Source organism: Biomphalaria glabrata, chromosome 3 (assembly GCF_947242115.1).
Source record: "Biomphalaria glabrata chromosome 3, xgBioGlab47.1, whole genome shotgun sequence".
NCBI classification, from domain to species: domain Eukaryota; kingdom Metazoa; phylum Mollusca; class Gastropoda; family Planorbidae; genus Biomphalaria; species Biomphalaria glabrata.
In genome coordinates, this window is record NC_074713.1 from 48,685,408 (window position 1) to 48,704,587 (window position 19,180).

Here is a 19,180-nt window from a genome sequence, read left to right on the forward strand (position 1 = left end):
GAGAAGGATGGTCAACAAATCTTGTGTGGTGCCCTGACAGTCCAACAGACTAAGGTATAGGTGAAGGTGAAGAGTGAAGCATCATATTTATATTTTTTTGAGTTCAAGAGCTAGATATTAACTCTTTGTCTCCGTAAATTATTTTAATCTTTTCGCTAGTATATTTCATTTTGCTCATTTTGCATTTCACTATCCTGTTATGATTAAACTTCAATTATCTTTTTTTTGTTTGTAATCAGAAAATTTTATAATTTGGTATTAAATTGTAGGAGAAAGCCTGCTTTTTTTACATAGCACAAATTAATGTTTATAAATCCAAATATCAAATTAGTTTAATTGGGGCCAAGTTAGGAGAGAAAGAGTTAATTTAATTGTTATAAGAAGATAGGATAATTGTATTGGTCCAAACAAATAGAAATTCAGTTTGGCTACCATTGTCCACCTCAGCATAACTACTATAACTATAACAACACACACATAATTTAGTCCAATCCACATATCAGTCCACATTGGAACATATGAATACAACTTCGGTACTTTAACCAGGTCAATCATACCAACACTTTCAGTGGGACCAAAAAAAGTATCAATATCTGTAATTGTAAGTTACAGTCTGAATATAATTCTGGTCCCATTGACTGATCTGGTCTTTATATTGAAAAGTTATAATTTACAAGACACATTTCTAAAATTAAATTGCAATCACTTCATGAAAAATATTAACCCCCTCCTCCCCCCAAAGAAAAGAAACAAAATGTTAGTGTTCAACAAGTTTTAAGAAGGGGAAAGAATCCTGTGAACTAGAATAGGATACTTAAATAAAGTGCTGGGATTAATTAAAAAAAACAACAACTTACTTATGTGGCCATTATTAAATCTTTCCTTGTCTTGACAATCTGTCTTTCTGAGGAGATCAATGTATAAGTTTGAAGCTTAGTACTGAAACTGGTGATGGAATACACATAATTTATAAATAGCAGCATACAAGTTGTTGTTATTAGAGCTTTTTTTTTATTTAGCGCTACTTTCATGCTTATAGCATGCTCAGAGCGCTTTTGTCCAAACTCATTGGTGGACCAGTGGGGGCGAGGGGGTATCTAGGAATTGGTTTTACATGCTGCCTTTAGGCGCTCAGTAAACGCAACTCTGCCCGAGTCGGGTGTCGAACCTCGAGCCCCCTGCTAGGTAGCCAAGACAAGCCAAGTTCAAGCGCACTTAGCCTCTCGACCAAGCTTCCCATTGAGAGATTAAAACCTCCATAAGTTTGGTGGTTGTTATGTTGGGAGTGAAAGAGGAAGTATGGAGAAATAGGTCTGGGCTCCTAGTGCTTTGGGTCACCACTAGATGGATGATTAGGACACATTCCTTTTAGGGAAGCTTGATCATCATGCCAGATTTCAGCTTTTTAAATGTGTTGTTGCACTGTCACCAAGATGGAGGTTTATGGTTCGGGTCTTGTTTGAAGCTTAACTTGTAAGGGAAATTTTTTTTTATTTTCTTTAAAATGTACATATTGTAGTGCTGTAACTATAAGCTACATGTAATTAGTATTCCATTTTGATGATAGTATTTAATCATCAATGCCCTTGGAAGTTTTTATTTATATATCATTCCATTTGGAGACAAAGCAGCTGAGTGGTAAAGTGTTTGGTTTCTGAAAAGGGGGTCCCGGGTTCAAATCCTCGTGAAGATTGAGATTTCGACTTGTGGGAGTCCACCCAGCTCTAATGGGTACCTGACATTAGTTGGGGAAAAGTAAAGGCGGTTGGTCGTTGTGTTGGCCACATGACACCCCCATTAACCATAAGCCATAGAAACAGATGACATTTACATCATCTGCCCCATGACTACAAGGTCTGACATTGGAAGTTTATTGAATGAAGTACTATTCCATTGGCTTCACAAATTATCTTGATTATTTTATCCCTCTAACTACATCATAGTTCACACTTACCAATCCACCAATTTTCTTGGCTCGTGTCTGTGGCAGTACAGACTTGGACTCTTTAATTAGTCTGACCCTATCCTCAGCTTCTTTGATTCTGCAGTTAAAGAAAATAAAAATTAACCATCAATTCAGCTTTTCATCCACTATAGCAGTGTTCCCCAAACTTTTGACCTATGTGTACCCCTTTTATAATATTTGTAATGCTGAGTAAAAATTAGGAGCTGGTGACCCTTAGGCAAATTGTGGCACAGCCTGGCAGAGCCTGCGGTGCTACTTATCCATTCCATTGGTCACATCAGCAGCGCAGAGAGGGAGGACTGCTGTTTGGGCGACAACGTTCCGACCATAAACAATGCCCAGGCTTTCATCTCACTTGTTCGAGATGAACAATAATCACTTGACGACTGAAGGAGGCCAACAACAACCAATGCTGAGTACCTCTCCAACCCAACCACACTTTAATTTATTAACAGAACATAATAATTAGGCATTTAAAAAAATCAGCATAGTTAATGAGGTGAAACGAATACCCCCTCCAATGTCTTCCTGTGCCCCTGGGGGTAAAAGAACCCTACTTTGGGAAACACTGCACTATAGAAACAGATTCTTTAAGAACCAAATGAAATTAGCCAACAGTAGCATCTTACTGTAAGCAACCCAAAATTTTAGAGACACTTTTAAAATAGTTTGTTATGCCTATGACTAGAAGTAATGTATCAATCTCTCGCTCATTATTTTCTAGGCATAGTGCAGAATCACTGACCTATGTTTAATAATTGTTTGCTGCTCTTTCTTCCAGATGTCCTTGAAGTCAGAGCAGAAAGTCAACCACAGAGAGAAGAACTGCTCAGGGGTGACAACTTTCTCATTGTTCTTTGGCTTCACACAGAAAAATAAACATGTCTTGTCGAATCTGAACAAACAACATAAATTTAAATTATTTTTTTTTAAGTTGATCCTTAGCTGATGATGGGATAACAATGTTAATGAAAATATTTGTATTCAATCAAAACTGTTTGGATTGGGATTGACAGAGCTTGAAACAACTGACTTAAATCAGTTAAATCTTTAATTTACATATGTCTTGAGATTGTATTTTCATTTTGTAGGTGATAGCAAGCATCATTGAACTATTTGTATATATATAATATGCTTACTTGATGACCCAGCAATATTTTTGGAACATTGTTTATAATAAGTGAAACCTAAGCTTTAAGTTGAGCAATTTTACATAAGGTTTGTAATACACCATCCAGGTTTTAAATACTGATACAAATACTGATGCACACAGCCAGACAAAAGACTTAAGAACTACTAAGTCTTAAAAACGTATAAAAGGAAACATTTCTTATTCTTTATTCTAGGACAAATTCATATAAGTGCTCCTTCTTCCCTGGTGTAGCTAGAGAGTGGAATGGTTAGCCTGAATCAGACAGGAAAAACAACAACTTAGCAGAGTTTGTCACTGGTAACCATTCATGTCTAGATTGACATATAATAAATGTGTAGGACGTAATTATTTTCTCATTTGAAGTAAGATCTGAAATTTATAAGATAAGATGAGTCCAAGAACTAGATAACAACGTTGATCTGATAAGCAAGCTACACTAAAACAATACAATAGAAAAAAGTTAAAGCCTCACAGTTTTTGACACTCTTGTAAATGTTCTTCCTGTTCTAACAAGTCCTGTCGACCTACCAACAAACAATAGAACATTTTATCTCCAGTGGTTTTAACGAGTGAAAAATAATTAATAAACATCAGAATAAATTAACATAATTAAGTCTAGTCTTAAACAGTAATACTTGATCAATGAACTGGTTACAGTGTATGCATAACAGCTTAGTCACCTTAAAAACACTTTACTGATGGCATTAAGCAGGTGAAAGTGACATTTATTTAGGGATTTTTTTAAAATTAAATGGTTACATATACACATATACACTACCAGTATTTACATTTACGGAAAGACACTTACCTTTACAGAAAAACTCAGTCATAACAGTTTTAAAAGGTTCCAAGTTGTCAGCAGATAGAGATGTAAAAATTTTGTTGGTCTTACTTTGTGCCACTGAAAAATTGGGACAAATATTTTTTAAAATGTAAAAAGTTATAAATGTACTTTTACTTCATGTTGTGATGTCTAACACCAACAAATAATTTATGTTTCTCTATAAATCTCAATCAATCTGTCAATTAGATATAAAAATAGAAAAATTAATAATTTATTTTTTAAAAATTGTTGGAAAAAAAAAAGTGAAATAATTTAAGATAAAAGAAACCAACTTTCAAAGTCCTTTTGTATTTTCTTCAACTCCTTTTCAATCTCCTCAAAGTGGACAAGGCCAGCTTGCTGGATATCACTTGGGTCAGGCAGAGGCAGTTTGGCTCGGTCAGTCCCCATGTTGTCAGTGTCATACATGTTCACATAACGAGTCACAACAAACTGAAGCAGGCTGATGCGATTGTCCTGCAAATAGTGAGTAGACTGGCTTCTGTGAGTTTGAAATTTATTTTCTTCTATAATTTTTGTCATTTAGTTTCAAATTTATTACATTGAACCCTTAATTAAGCAATCAACTTTCCATCCACTTTAAAAAACTTATATATAAAATAAAAAAAACATTTAAAAAAAAAACATTTAAAAATTTGGTTGTTGATGCAGTACTTTCCTGGTAGAAGCAGAAGCATAAGTCTACTAAGTATTAATTGAATTTCAGGGAAAGTTTAAGCACAAGGTTTTAGCCAAAAACAATCACAGAATTGAGACGCGGGTTGTGGTGTGATTCAACTTACTTTTCCTTTCACATCTTTAAGTTTGGGTAAAATTTCTAGGTCAAAACCATCAGCCTGCCCTCTGGTCCTGCTACCTGATCAATATAAATATAACAATTATATTAATTTAAACAAACACGTTACTTAACAGCCAGTCTTATTTAACATTTTAAAATGAGACATTAACTGTAAGTATACATGAAGAATATGAAGTATTTAAATACAACTTTTCTTCACGTCTAACTATAATGGTTATCAAAATCAAAATGTAAATGAACTTGATGTGTTGAGTTAGAACAATGAAACAAGTGCTTCACATATCAACGACTGACCTCCATTCATATAGTTCCCACAGGCTAATATCAAGCCAAATATTCTTTTGACTCCAACAAATGTAGACAGAGACTGAAATAGAAAAACAAGACAAAAAAAGTCTCTTTGAAATGAACTTACACAAACTTGTACCAAAGAGAAATTAAGAAAAAAACAAGCAAAATAATGTATTTTTTTTTTTTTTAATAAAAGCTTTTCTAAGGGAAAGAACTTTGCACTAATAACATTATCTCTCAATAATGCATAAGTTATTTACCTAATTTGATATCAAACATAATTATTACTTACAATATATTAATTGACTAATTGGTTAGCTTTTTGATTGATTCAAACTTTGTTAGGTAAAATAAATAATAGTTTTAAGTTTCAACTTGATCCTAGAATGGGTGTGAGAGAAATAACATAGTCAATTGTCTAAGGGGATGAAACCCTACATATTTAGCCATATCTGTCAATACTGAAGGATCAATTTCCCTTGTTGGTATGAAACAAAATAATTAATTTCCAGTAATTGATTGATTGATTGTTAATTTCTTTTTATTGATTCATGTCTTGTCTATGCTAATGAATAATTGTTCAAAGTTTCAACTTGATCCGAGAATGGGTGTGGGAGAAATAACGTGTCCAAACTTTTTTTTTTTACCAAACAGACAGACAGAGTGATATAAGCTTAGTAAAAATTTACGTCATGTTATTCTGACACTTTTCATCAAGAAAGGTGGTGAGCCTACCTGGCAAGTCATCTTTAAATTGTTCAGTTTGCTGTCAATCATGGCAATACTTTCTTGGAAGGATGATTGGAAGATAAAACAAAATATTCTGTCACTGATGAAGGGGATCTGCTCCAAGTCATACAGGAATCTGACAAAGAAATGAGCCTATGGTAGTTAAGTCTAGGGAAGCCTTATTCACAGGCTGTGCATTTTTCTAACAGCTATAAAAGAAGCATTTTGTACCTAAGATGTCTTAAGTAAGTAAAAGTTAAGTGTCCCTTTCAGACCTTACGATTTATGGGGCAGATGATGTAAAGGTCATCTGTATCTCTGGCCAAAGGCTGACAAGGGTGTCATGTAGCCAGCACAACAATTAGCCACCTTTACTTTTCCCCAACTAATAACAGGTACCAGTTAAAGTTGTAAAAACTTAGGGGCATACTATAAATCCAGATTTTCAAAATCCCAGTATAGACTCGGATTTAAATCAGAGACCCTTCGATTTGAAAGCCTAGTGCCTTACCACTAAGCCGCAATGCCCCTAAAATATCTTAAACCACACAGGATATGACCCATATTTGAGTCCAACATTATAGTGTCAGTCAACAACTAAATGCCATTATTTTCCCAGCAGATGCAGCATCCTCAGAAGATAAAAACAAATCTCGACATTCTACTTCATTGCTTTTTTAAATAGCTTCTTCTGTCTTGTAAGACAGTGGATGCACCCAGATGGTCTCAAAGAGTGTCACAGGCATTGATTATAAAATACTTCTAAATGATATGAGTTTCCAATAGCCTGGTAAGGCCATGCTAGGTGATGAGTAATCTGACTTCAAACCCCTCCTGCCTTGTGGTACAAAGTCTTTGAGAGACAATCGTGAGGATAAATTATGAGTGAAGCCCCTTATGCATTGGGACAATTAACTATGATATTCCCACGGGCAGCTTTTGCAACTAAGTACTTCATTAAATAACAAATATTATTAGGGTTCACAGTTTAACAAATGTCTTGTGGGGAAGTAGTTGAAGGTCATTCACACAAATGAGACTCACTGGTCAGGTTTATCCAATGGAATGTCTGGGTGACTCTCGAGCTGTTTCTTAATCAACTTGATTTCCTCTGCATCTGGTCGCTGAAACAGGAAAAATATATATATGATATTTGATATTTTGGGGGTTTTGGCACAACTTAGGCCATGTCGTGCCTAGAGAAATATTAACACATTATTGTGATACTATACTTTGTACACACAACAGGAAAGTTTTAGTGCTGGTTGTACATGGTTGCATTTCATTTACATTAAAATGGGTGTGTGGCGTGTAGTCATCATCATCATCATCAAACTCCATTTGAGTGAGGGCTTGAGAGGCTCAAATCCTCTCTTGCAAAAGCAATGGACAGAAACCCTGCTGTCTTGTGTAATGCATAAATGTCGCCATACAGGTCGAGAATTTTTGGTTTCCCAGACCTGTCGAGACGGAGATCAGCAAGTCTGGGGCAGTCAAACAGAATATGAGGCACGGTTTCCTTTTCTTCCCTGCAGTGGGGGCACTGTGAATTGAAATTGGGCCATAGCCGTGAGAAATATGAGCCAACAGGACAATGGCCTGTCATGCACTGTGCTATAATAGCTTGCTCAGGCCTGGACAGCCTCCACCAAAGGGCGTGTAGTCAGAGACCTGTAGTGACTAGAATTGCATGACACACACAATCAAGTCATGCTCACACTATCAACATCTTGCTCACACTATCAACATCTTGCTCACACTATCAACATCTTGCTCACACAATCAAGTCATGCTCACACAATCAAGTCATGCTCACACAATCAAGTCATGCTCACACAATCAACTCTTTATTGCATGAACACAGATAAAAATTATTTACAATAAATAATAAGTCACATGATAATCATAATAGGAATGACAACTTTCAATGTCAGAAATTCAATATAAACACTGATGTAAGTCTATAAAAAAGTTCTCTGATACAAATTTCAGACTTAAAACAAATAGATTTAGGCACACTTTCAAAAACATTACAACTTGACCTGTCTACAAATTACATGTTGACTTAATAACTTCTTACTGACTTCTCAGATTACATGCTACTGACTTCTATTACTACATGGATACACTGTAAGCTACATGGTGACTCCTTTCTAAGCTCCATCATGAATGACTCCTTAGCTCCATGACTGACTTAGAATGTTGGTCCAATTTTCACTTCTACTTCTGGTTACCTGATTAACTCCTCGACTCCGGAATTGTTTTCCATGTTTGGACGGAATTAATTTTTTTGGCCATTTGGAGTGAAAAGAAGGCTTTGGTTAAACTTTAATAACTTTTTTTATCAGAAAATGATATATTTATTATAGAATTAAAAGGAATGCATGCCCATTATATAGCACAAAGCAATTATTATAAAACAAAAAATTATTTTACATTAATGTTTGAAAATTAAAGATAAAAATTTACAGACTTAAAAAAAAAAGCATCCAGGATTTAGATCTAGACCTGATCTTAGAAAAGAAATTTTGGCCCATATGAAAATAACAATTTTTTTTTATCATATTTATCCATATTGTCACAAAAGTTTATAAAGAAAGCACATCTAAGACACACAAAATGGAAATTTTGAGCTAATTATCCATGTCAGTGCTATTGGAAAAATGAAAACTGACCACCTTGGACAAGTCAACAGCTCTGGGTCTATAATTGATCTAGGAAATATATTATGATCCAAGGTAGAAAAAAAAAATTATTTATGATATTTATTCATATTCCCACAAACCTTTATATGAAAACCAATTAAAAAACACATAGAATGAATGTTCTGAGCTCATGATCCCCTATCACTATGACCCAGAACATAAATCTAAAGTAAATTGAGCATTTTTAAGACCCCACTCTTTCAAAAACTCTTTCACTGTAAAAACACTTGAAAAAAGGAAATTCCGGCAAGCAAAGCAAAGGGAAAATATTACAGATAATATTTTAAGCAATTAAAAACATATACCGGAGTAAAGAAAACGAAAAAACAAAATTTAAAACATCGTCGTCCCCAGCGTTGATTACAGCTTTATAGCTGAGAAAAATCAACAATGGGAGCGCCCTTCCGGAGTCAAAGAGTTAATAATGTTCATACCTTCACGCTCAAACTTGATCCAATTCACATTAATAACAATTAAGTAGTACAAGGTTTTACTATTTCATCTGTGACACTGGAGTCTTTACATTCAAGAGTTCTTACAAAGTCAAAATAATTGATTTCTCTTGTCTTATAAATTAAAGGCATTACTTAAAAAGAGAGAATAATTATGTCCTAAGCTAATTCAAGGCTAAAGATAAGTCCCTTACATTGTCATATATAGCCTTGAACTTTTCTAAATCCAGTATAGATGTATCCAAATTCACAATAGCTGCAAAGCAAAAATTAAAATTATGTTTACTATTCTAAACTATAAATGATTAATTTTCTAATAAACTAACTATACCAAAGTTGAAGGCAATAAATGTAATAAGTCAAAACTCTGATTACAACATTTTAAATGCTTAAAAAAACAACAACATTTATAGCAGTTAAATCATAAAACTAATTTTGATTTTAGTTAAATGAGATTTAGAGAAATATTATGAGACATCAAAATAAAGAATTTTTGCATAACAAGGTAAATGCCATTGTAATAAAAAACACTATTTACCTTCCTCTATTTCTGGAAAGTCCAGCTTCAAACTGGACAGCAATATTCCCACAGCTTGAGATCTTTTGGGCGAGATAACCTTAGCAGGCTGTTAGATAAAAAAGAAATAGAGTGATGAAACCAAATATTCCAAACTAAATACTTTATAACAATTGACATTCACAAAGCAGTCACTCAAGATTTGAATTTGTGCAGTAGTAAAGGCAGAAGGAGGTAATCCAAAGCTGGATCACATACGAATGTTACAAAAAGATGAAGAGTTATTAGTCTCTGATAGGTTCACAAGTCCCAATTGAATGAACATTAAATTTTTTTTTTTAGCGAGATACAATACTTTTATTTCATTGAACTGCTACAATAAGAAAAAGATAAATACAGTATAAATAAATACAGTAGATCAATCAATACAAGACTATTTTTTGATATTGGAAAAGTACTAAACCTAAGTTCAACTAGTAAAGCTTATGGTATTTTCCCATAAACTAAAGTTTAACAAAAACCTGGTTTGAAAGAAAGAAACAATGTAAGATTTAGATTTAAAAAAAAATACCTGAACAGTTTTTGGTTTGTTTTTGTTGGTGGAAGCTTTTTTCTTTGGCTCGACTGGCACTTTGGCAAACAGTTCTTCAAAGTAGTCAAAGTTGATTGGCTCCTCATTGATCTCTTCCCAGAACAACTGTTTCTCTCCAGAACTGCCAAACAGAAAAAAAAAACTTTTCATATACATTGAATATGAATTTTGTTTTTGGAAGAAAAACAAAACATTCAGCATATACTTTTGGGATTAAATAATACAATGGTACAAACAGAAGATATTCAGTGATAACAAGAATGATTTGTTTTATCATAGTTAATCATATCTCATTCACAAGAAGGATCACAGAGGCTTGTGAATGCTCTGGCAGCTGCTTGTCAAGAGTTCAGCCTTACAATAAGCCTCTCCAAGACTGAAATCCTGGCACAAGATGTCGCAGAAATACCAGTGATACATATTGGAAATCACACAGTAGCCAGCAACCTAGATTTAGACACTGAGCTGACAAAGAGAATAGGAAAGACTTCTGCAGCGATGGCAAAACTCTCCAAGCGCGTGTGGAAAAATACCTAATTGACTACGGCAACAAAAAACCTAGTCTACAATGCCTGCATTCTGAGCACACTTCATTATGGAAGTGAGAGTTGAGTAACTTAGCTTACATGTGTTAAGAACACAGATCCACCTAAGCTACCTGCAACACATAATGTGCATCTCCTGGAGGAATCATGTCACGATCCAGGTCGTTTTGAAACGAGCCAATATGCACAGCATCTATGCTCTTCTTACACAGAATAGACTACGCTGGCTCGGTCATGTCACTCAGATGCCAGATGGAAGAATCCCTAAAGACATCCTATATGCTGAGCTTGCAGAGGGAGTCAAACCCAAGGGCTGCCCAAGACAGAAATGTATGCAAGCGAGACATGAGAACCATGGGCATCGACTAAAGTATGTGGGAGGAGATAGTGCAGCATGGAGACAGACTGTACGAATCATGTTACGAACCAGGTCGTTTTGAAACGAGCCAATATGCACAGCATCTATGCTCTTTTTACACAGAAAAGACTACGCTGGCTCGGTCATGTCACTCGTATGCCAGATGGAAGAATCCCTAAAGATATCCTATATGCTGAGCTTGCAGAGGGAGTCAGTCCAAGACATGAGAACCATGGGCATCGACCAAAGTATGTGGGAGGAGATAGCTCAGCATGGAGAAAGACTGTATGTGCGCTGTTATGAGCTTCGCTGAGTGCAAAAGAATCGAAGCTGCATCAGACAAGAGTAAGAAAAAGAAAGCCGCACTGTCAACTAGCCCTAGCACAGATGAACAAACTATGGCAAACTCTGCCGCTCCAGAATTGGCTTGATCAGTCACTCAAGATTATGCCCTGTTTCAAGATGAAACCAAAGCCAGTGACTCATCTGTGCATATCCATTGTCTTCCGAGACAGAAATAGCCATATATAGTTAATCATGCGCTAATTAACAAAAAATATTTCACTACTAAATTAAAACTTTTTAACCAAGAAAAACAAAACAAACAAAAAACAAACAATTAAGTGGCTTATAATTTCAAAAAGATATTAAAAAAAAGTGTTTGTACAAAAACAAAACTATGTCAAAGCATTTTAAATAGATAAGAATTTTTTTTTCTTTTAACTGGGGTGCATAACATTTTATCCTGATCAAACATCAATAAAGTACTGAGTAAAATCAACACTTTTTTTAAATTCATACTAAAGTATACTTAGAAACTTTAAGCAAAGATAATTTTATAGGGTTTCATTTCTAAAACTCTGCTTACTTGTCCTTGGTATGCTTGATGGTCTGAACTTGAATCCTCTTCCAAAACAATGGCTTCATGGGCGACTTGGGCTGGATGATTTGTTTCCCTGTTTCTATGATAAAGAAAAGACATAGAATATAGAAACAAGATTATTGAGTGAAAGTTAAAAAAAAAACTATTAGCAGCTTAATGCAGCTTCTTATAATAGCAATAGCTTCTGAACTAATATGGATTTATCTATTAGCTAAATTAAACTGGATTTATCTAGTTGTTAAGTCAATTATATTTAAAAAAAAAAAAAAAAAAAAAAAAAAACTTGGAAGACTGCTTTAGCGTATGTATGTTTTATAAAAGTAATGAATCATATAATAGCATTGGTTATAAGCCTAACTTTTCAAAATATTTCAAAACATATTTTTGGGTTTCTATTTTCTATTTTTTAATACTCTTACCTTTCCTTTGAGCTAAACCTGGGCCACCTGGTGGCGGAGGTGGAGGTGGGGGGCCACCAGAGGCAAATGGTGGTGGAGGTGGAGGTGGAGGAGGGGGCCCACCCACAGCGTGAGGGAAAGGAGGAGGAGGGGGAGGAGGCGGAGCATGAAAAAATGGAGGTGGGGGTGGGGGAGGAGGAAGTGGAGGTCCACCAGAGCTTGAGGACATCGAGCTCGGCAACGGTGGCACAGGGGGCGGGGCGGCTTCACTGTCACTGGACTCTTGTGATGCCAGAGGTGTGCTGCCCTGCTCGGCACTTAAGTGTAGGCTTTGGCCAGAGTGGATGCTGTGACCAGACGATGCGCTGTGGTTGGACATCTTCTGAACCGGAGTTCCAGTTACTGTGATCACCATCTCTGAAATGTTGCTTTGACTTCTACTTAGATCATAGCCTGCCTCTTTACTTGCAGCCACAGCTGCCTGCAGCGCCTCCTAGTGTTCAGGCACACACAAAAATCAAAACCTTTACTTAAAAACCAACTTTTTGACAAACACAATAATTTATATAAACATCAAAGACAGGGTCTTGTTTAGTCACACCAGATTCTGTCCCCTTTTAAGGAGAAGAAAAACCAACACCAATAACTAACTAGGGGCATCCATTTTCTTTTCAGACAGACGGAGCCATATAAAAATGGAAGACAATGGATGTACCCAGTTTAGTGGCTGGTTTGAGTTTCATCTTGACACAAGGCAGAATCTGGTGTGAATAATAAAGCGAATTCTAGAGTGGCAGAGTTTACAGCAGTTCATATATATTGTTTTGATTTCTACTGGTAACATACATATGCCTCACATTCTACTTTTATATATATGTTACCAGTAGAAATAAAAACCGTCTGACCAATCTTGATAAAACTTTGCAGAAATGTTCCTTGGGTACTAACTTAGACCGTAGTGTATGTATTGTAGCCCTAAAACAAACTTAAGACCCTCAAAAAAAAAAGTTGACAACTCTATGAAAGCATTATAATTTCATCGCTCTAGGCCATGTTTACATAAAAAAAAAATCGAAAGGGTCTAGATCTAGATCTAATTTTAAGAACTACACTTTGGGCAGATAGTGCAGGACATCAGCCTCAGCAGGGACATCAGCCTCAGCTGGGACATCAGCCTCAGCAGGGAGGGAGCAATGTTAGGATCTAATAGGAAGACTGGGAGAATGTAATGGGGGTAAGTCACATAGAGAGATAGTGGAAGGAGACAAAAGTAAAATAGGAATTGAAACAAATACGTAGAACAAAAGAAAAGAAACTTTACTGTCATAGACTGATGGACTGAAAGTGTCACTTTTCATCTATCAACAGGATGACAATGACATTGCACAGCCTGATTACATGTTGCTCAAGAATAAAATTAATTATAAGATTGGGAGTAAAATTATTATTTTTTAAAGTAGTTTCCCTTTGAATCAGGTGACAGGCTGGGTAGAGTTTCCATGAATAATAGCGCAGAGGTGCATAATGTAGCCAAGAGTACAATAATGTAACCAAGAGTAAGCCAATCAACTTTTGTATCAAAGCACTCTTTCAACTCTTTTGTAGAAAATAAGTAATATGTACAAGCCCTAAGGGGTTATCAGACAGCTAGTGTAAAAAGGAAAGGCAGTAGATAAGATGACAAGGTCAAATGCTTTCTTAGCCAGAAAAAAAATAACATCATTTCCTCATGAACCACTACTTTTCAAAAGTAAATGTTTTTACTTTAATTCATTATTAAGACAGAAAATGAATAACCACTTTTATTCCCCCCACTCCCCCCCCCAAAAAAAGGTCCATTTATCAACAGAATTTGGTGGACTGTGTAAGAACAATAAGTCCAACGTAAAAATTCCTGTCTCTGATTGGATTTAAAATGAACACTTCAATAAACCCTAACCCCAAACCCTTCAAATCATTCAGCAAACATTTGACACATCAGTGAAATCCTCAATGGCACACCTGCAATGACACAACATCAGTGACACACTCTCAAAGCCATACCTGTGTTAACTTATCAATGCCAGCCAAGGTCTTAGACTTCCTCAGCTCCTCCTGTAATAACGTTATCTGTTCACCAAGTCTCTCGATCTGACTGATGTAGCTCTCTCGGATACGACCCATTTCTTCCTCATGGTTTCTCTACACAAGCAAAAGAAAAAACAATAGCTCAGTGTTACAGTTCCAAACACCCAGAATTTCTGTATTATAAAGTCACCACTTACAATTTCAGAGTAAAAGACAAATGTGTGAAAAAAAAATCAGATTTCTTTTAGTATAGGCAAGTCGTAAGACAATTTCTAAGATCTTTTTTTAATAATAAACTTTGACAACAATTGTCAAAAATGTTCTCAAGTAGTTGATTGTGAAAAAAAAATCTGATTTCCTTTAGTATAGGCAAGTCGTAAGACAATTTCTTAGATCTTTTTTTAATATTAAACATTGCCTACATTTGTCAAAAATGTTCCCAAGTAGTTGATTGTAAGAAAGTGCTTAGAATCATAACAGATAGTTTTCAAAGTTGTGTTATTTACTAATACAACTTAATAACAATTCTAGGCTCTTATCAGCTCATTGGATGTGTCAATTTCTTTCTAAAATTAATGATTGTTTTTCGACAATCCAAAATCTTGTAGAGATAATGTCAGGAAAAAAATTTTTGCTGAAATGTACATACAAACAAGCTGTGCTATATTAGCTTTAAAATATAAGTGTAGAAACAGACAATACGACAGAGGCAAGCAACTTACAAAGCATTCAGTGTCAAACTTTGAGTAGGTCACAAGTTTAGAATTGAGTGCTCCCATTGTCACCAACTAACTGAACCAGTGATGCAGCCAATAAAAAACACAAATAGGATCCTTGGTACAGTTACAAAACACTGACATTATATTCTTATAACTCCAACAACAGAAGACCTTACATCAAAACCTCAGCCAGATTTAAGAGTATGTCATTTTTGTAATATTTGAATGCAGTTCTACAGTCATTTGAAAAGATTTAAGTTTACACAAAAAATCTGATTGAAGTCTAATAGAACAAGAACAAAAAAAAGTTTCTGATGAATAAAAAACTTAAGTACTTTGAATGGCATCAACTCTCAGATCTCTATCAAACATAAATAAAACTAAAACACTCTGAATCATATCAACTCTGAGATCTCTATTAATCCTAAATAAAATCTTAAACACTCTGAATGGCATTAAACTCTGAGATCTCTATCAAACATGAATATTTGGGGTTTTGGCACATCGGCACAATTTAGGCCATGTAGCGCCTCTAAATCTAAATGGCATCAACTCTGAGATCTCTATCAATCATGAATAAAAACTAGAGCACTTTGAAAGAAAGCACTTCAATATGATATCTTGATCAAGCAGGAAACAAAACTTATAATGGAAGAAACTCTAATTTGATATCTCTAGGTAAAAACAAAGACTCATGACTAAGAATACTACTAGAATACTATGAAAAACTAAACAATAATCTGCCCTGTGAAAGCGTTACACAAACTCAAACTTTTGATGTCAGTTATTAGGATATAGGATACACACACACAATAGGGACATGGAAATCAATACAGCAATCAGGCTTTACTCCCCTACAACATCTGTAAGGTGAATACGCATACATCATAGTTAACTGCCAGTCTACATCAGTAGCCGGCTCAGAAAAGGGGGGGGGGGGAGCTGTAGCTATCAATTAAAATGATTTACACCATTTGCATTACACACAAAAAAAAAATGTTTCAGTGCAGTTCTGTACAAAAGTGATCAAACAGGCAAAACTTGATGAAAGAAACATCTACTTCATGATGTTCAAAGATTATTGCCAACCTACAATCAAGTTTCAGGTAATTGTTACATCCACTAAATTGTCATGTCATAAAGCTTTGTGTATTATAATTCAAAAATGTTTTAATTTTTTTTTTAAATTACCAGAATCATGTTCATGAACAATTATAAAACTGAATCTTTTTTTTTTAGATTTTCAGAAATCACCATTTCAAATCACTTGTCATCCAAAATTTTTAATGCCATGAAATAAGTGAAATGTCAAGTGTGTCTTGAGAGTTTAATGTAAAAAGATTTAGACAGGAGGTGTTCGTTAGCTTTGGTTGGCTACCCACTTAGGAAAACTGAGAATCCATACCTCCATGGCCTTGGGGTTAAAAGAAAACACAGGAGAGGCTTCCATAATTAACCCTGAGAAATAATCAGGTGCCAGTGACACTTAGGCACTTAGTGACACTTAGGCAGCTTGTAGCATTCTGTGCTACACTCTGTATTGACTGCTGCAGTTCCTTTGGACCCAAGCTGCATGGAGGGAACTGCTGTGGGAAACCACCTTTTGACCCTAACCAATGCCCAGGCCCTCATCTCTTCCTCTAGAAATGAATCACAGCTCTCTTACAACGGCATGAGGCCAACAATAACAAACAAAAACAAGATAGTAGAGTTAGCAGTATTGTACTGCATAGAGCTACCCCTACAAGTAACCCACACACAAACATTACACAATGTGGTGCAAAAGTAATAGATTAACTCAGACTGAAGTATACATCTTGATTTGAAACATATTTATATTTATGTGCATATAATACGTAGGCCTTGTTTTTAGCAAACAAAAGTGAGAGCTTCACAGAATAACCATAAGTAGATGTAGCACCTACATATATGTGTCACTTTTTTCAACACAAAATAAGTGATATTTCAGTTTGAAGACTGTACAACAGTATAAGTACGTAAGACTTAAAACTTGATTATGTGCACACAAAAAAACAAACATTTAAATTTAAATGAACGAAAGTACTTGCTTTCAGAAAACCAGAGGCTGCTGTTAAACCTATTTTGTGCATGATGCAGGCGATGTGAAATTATATTTGTAATTGTGCCTTTTGTTTTTGAGCTCTTGACGTTTTAGACAAACTGAGCAAAACTCAGTACTAGCTTTCCCACTTTCAGGCTCCGTATAACCTTAAACATTTATCAAGTGCAAACAAATGTGCATCGCAAACCTGCTGAAGTGCACAGCATAATGCACTACTTTTCAAATACAATACCATGCACAAGTTCAGACAACAAAATAATAAAAAAAAAAAACAGTAGCACAAGACAACAAGTGCTACTTGATTAATAATCAAGTAAAACATAATTATGACTATGACAATATAAGTACAGAAAAGCTTTCTTTATACACTTACAGGAAATCAGTATTATATAAGCTTTTATCAGCCCTTTCTTTTGTTAGAAAGAATTGTATTGTGAAAGATAAAAAAAAGGGGCAGCACCATGCTGAAGAGATTTGGAACAACACTCACAACTGAACATTCACAAATCAAGATTCCAATGTGAAAGGAAATAAAAACTCACAGAACTGATTCAATCTGAAATATTGCAATCACTTTCAAAATTAACAACATAACATAAGTAATTTAATGGAAAATAATTTTTTTAACTTGTTAGAAAAGTTGGCTGCAAAAAAATTACAAGACATTCCTTCGCTGTTCTTTTCTGGGAAAATCGACAATGAAAAGTCATAAAATGCTCTGTTCTGTAAATATTTTAGAAAGAAATTACCAGATGAAAAAATACACCTATTTTTTTTAATAGTTGTGTTTGCAGCACAAAAACTTTCTCCCAGATACCCCCCCCCCCACTGGTTCATGAAGGAGATTGGACCACAGCACAGCATTGACCCGTGAGGTAGTCTAGCCTCTAAACACTAGAATTGTAATTCCATTTCATATGAGCCTCTAGTAAAAAAAAGCTCAGCACTTTAAGGGTTAAGGATGCTATATGCGCTACACAAAAGCAATACAAAACAAAAGATGGAAGTAAGACAAAATTAATACTAGATAACTGCCAACCAAAGAGCTGAATACATGATTCTTTGTGCTGAATACATGATTCTTTGTCATTGTCATAAGAGTTAAGTCAAAAACTCTTGGAATTCTTGACACTAGGAAGCTGTTCAATCTGGGAAAGATCCCTATAACCAATGTATCTCAAGACAATGGGTAAACTCCCAAATACTACTTCTTAGTACCAATGTCTCATATCTCACAAGACACTGGATAAACTCCCCTATATTCCTTCTTAATTCTGATGACTCCTTTATGAAGACACTGGATAAAATCCCTTGTATGCCTTCTAAGTACCCTATCAACAGTGCAGGTGTCCAACATAAAAGCAGCCCTTAAGGACTGGTATGTAGATAGTGACATCTTTGTAGGGGCTTTCTTCCATTCCTGTCAGTGCAATGCTCTTGGTCCCTAGACACCCCAATGGGAGTTCTGTTTTGCTTTCCTATTGTCCTAATCACTTTCTGTAAAGACCGTTTCCACTCGAGCGCCGAATTAAGCATTGCTCAGGCTGAAGACAAACAAATCAAGGTATATACATTTTTATAAGTTTAAAAATTCAGTTAATGGCAGTGTGACTTACAATAAGTTTCTCTTTCTCATCTTCAAACTCTTTCTTCAACTGAGTGTCACTCTCACGTTTCTCTGTGAATACAATGAAACAAGCATTGACATTTTTCAATAAAGTATTAATTTAAGAAGAGCTGAAAAAAAAAAAAATAAATAGCATGAAATTTATCAATACAGTGATGCTGCTACTAAACTAATAATTATACTATTTATTCAATCAAGAAAAAAATAATATTTAAAAAAAAATATTGATTTTATGAAGCATTTATTTTTATTTTTTATATAGTTTTTATACATTTATATTGGCTTTCATCTTTAGTTGCTTTTAGCTTTGGTATTAAAAAAAATTAATATATGCAAACATATATTTAGAACAAATATAAATGATTGTGTGTGTATACCCAGCTCCCTAAAAATACACAAACAACAATAAAAAAGAATGTCAAATTGATTAAAACTTTAAACCAAATTCCAAA

The 19,180-nt window shown here is 35.0% G+C and overlaps 1 protein-coding gene across 4 annotated transcripts in view; it reads right to left on the reverse strand.

Annotated features, from left to right (window-relative positions):
- Positions 1 to 19,180, reverse strand: part of LOC106051992 (formin-like) — a 44,692-nt gene that overhangs the window by 1,573 nt on the left and 23,939 nt on the right. For all 4 annotated transcript variants that reach the window (XM_056022417.1, XM_056022419.1, XM_056022418.1 and 1 more), the window contains 17 exons: positions 18,718 to 18,779; positions 14,276 to 14,413; positions 12,254 to 12,725; positions 11,820 to 11,913; positions 10,028 to 10,169; positions 9,478 to 9,565; positions 9,134 to 9,195; positions 6,827 to 6,906; positions 5,789 to 5,918; positions 5,057 to 5,129; positions 4,746 to 4,819; positions 4,236 to 4,419; positions 3,928 to 4,020; positions 3,592 to 3,643; positions 2,712 to 2,861; positions 1,955 to 2,042; positions 858 to 904 (listed from right to left, as the gene is read on the reverse strand). In XM_056022417.1, the coding sequence (XP_055878392.1) occupies positions 872 to 904; positions 1,955 to 2,042; positions 2,712 to 2,861; positions 3,592 to 3,643; positions 3,928 to 4,020; positions 4,236 to 4,419; positions 4,746 to 4,819; positions 5,057 to 5,129; positions 5,789 to 5,918; positions 6,827 to 6,906; positions 9,134 to 9,195; positions 9,478 to 9,565; positions 10,028 to 10,169; positions 11,820 to 11,913; positions 12,254 to 12,725; positions 14,276 to 14,413; positions 18,718 to 18,779 (2,015 nt within the window). In that variant the 3' untranslated portion in view covers positions 858 to 871. The remainder of the gene's footprint in view (positions 1 to 857; positions 905 to 1,954; positions 2,043 to 2,711; positions 2,862 to 3,591; positions 3,644 to 3,927; positions 4,021 to 4,235; positions 4,420 to 4,745; positions 4,820 to 5,056; positions 5,130 to 5,788; positions 5,919 to 6,826; positions 6,907 to 9,133; positions 9,196 to 9,477; positions 9,566 to 10,027; positions 10,170 to 11,819; positions 11,914 to 12,253; positions 12,726 to 14,275; positions 14,414 to 18,717; positions 18,780 to 19,180) is intronic.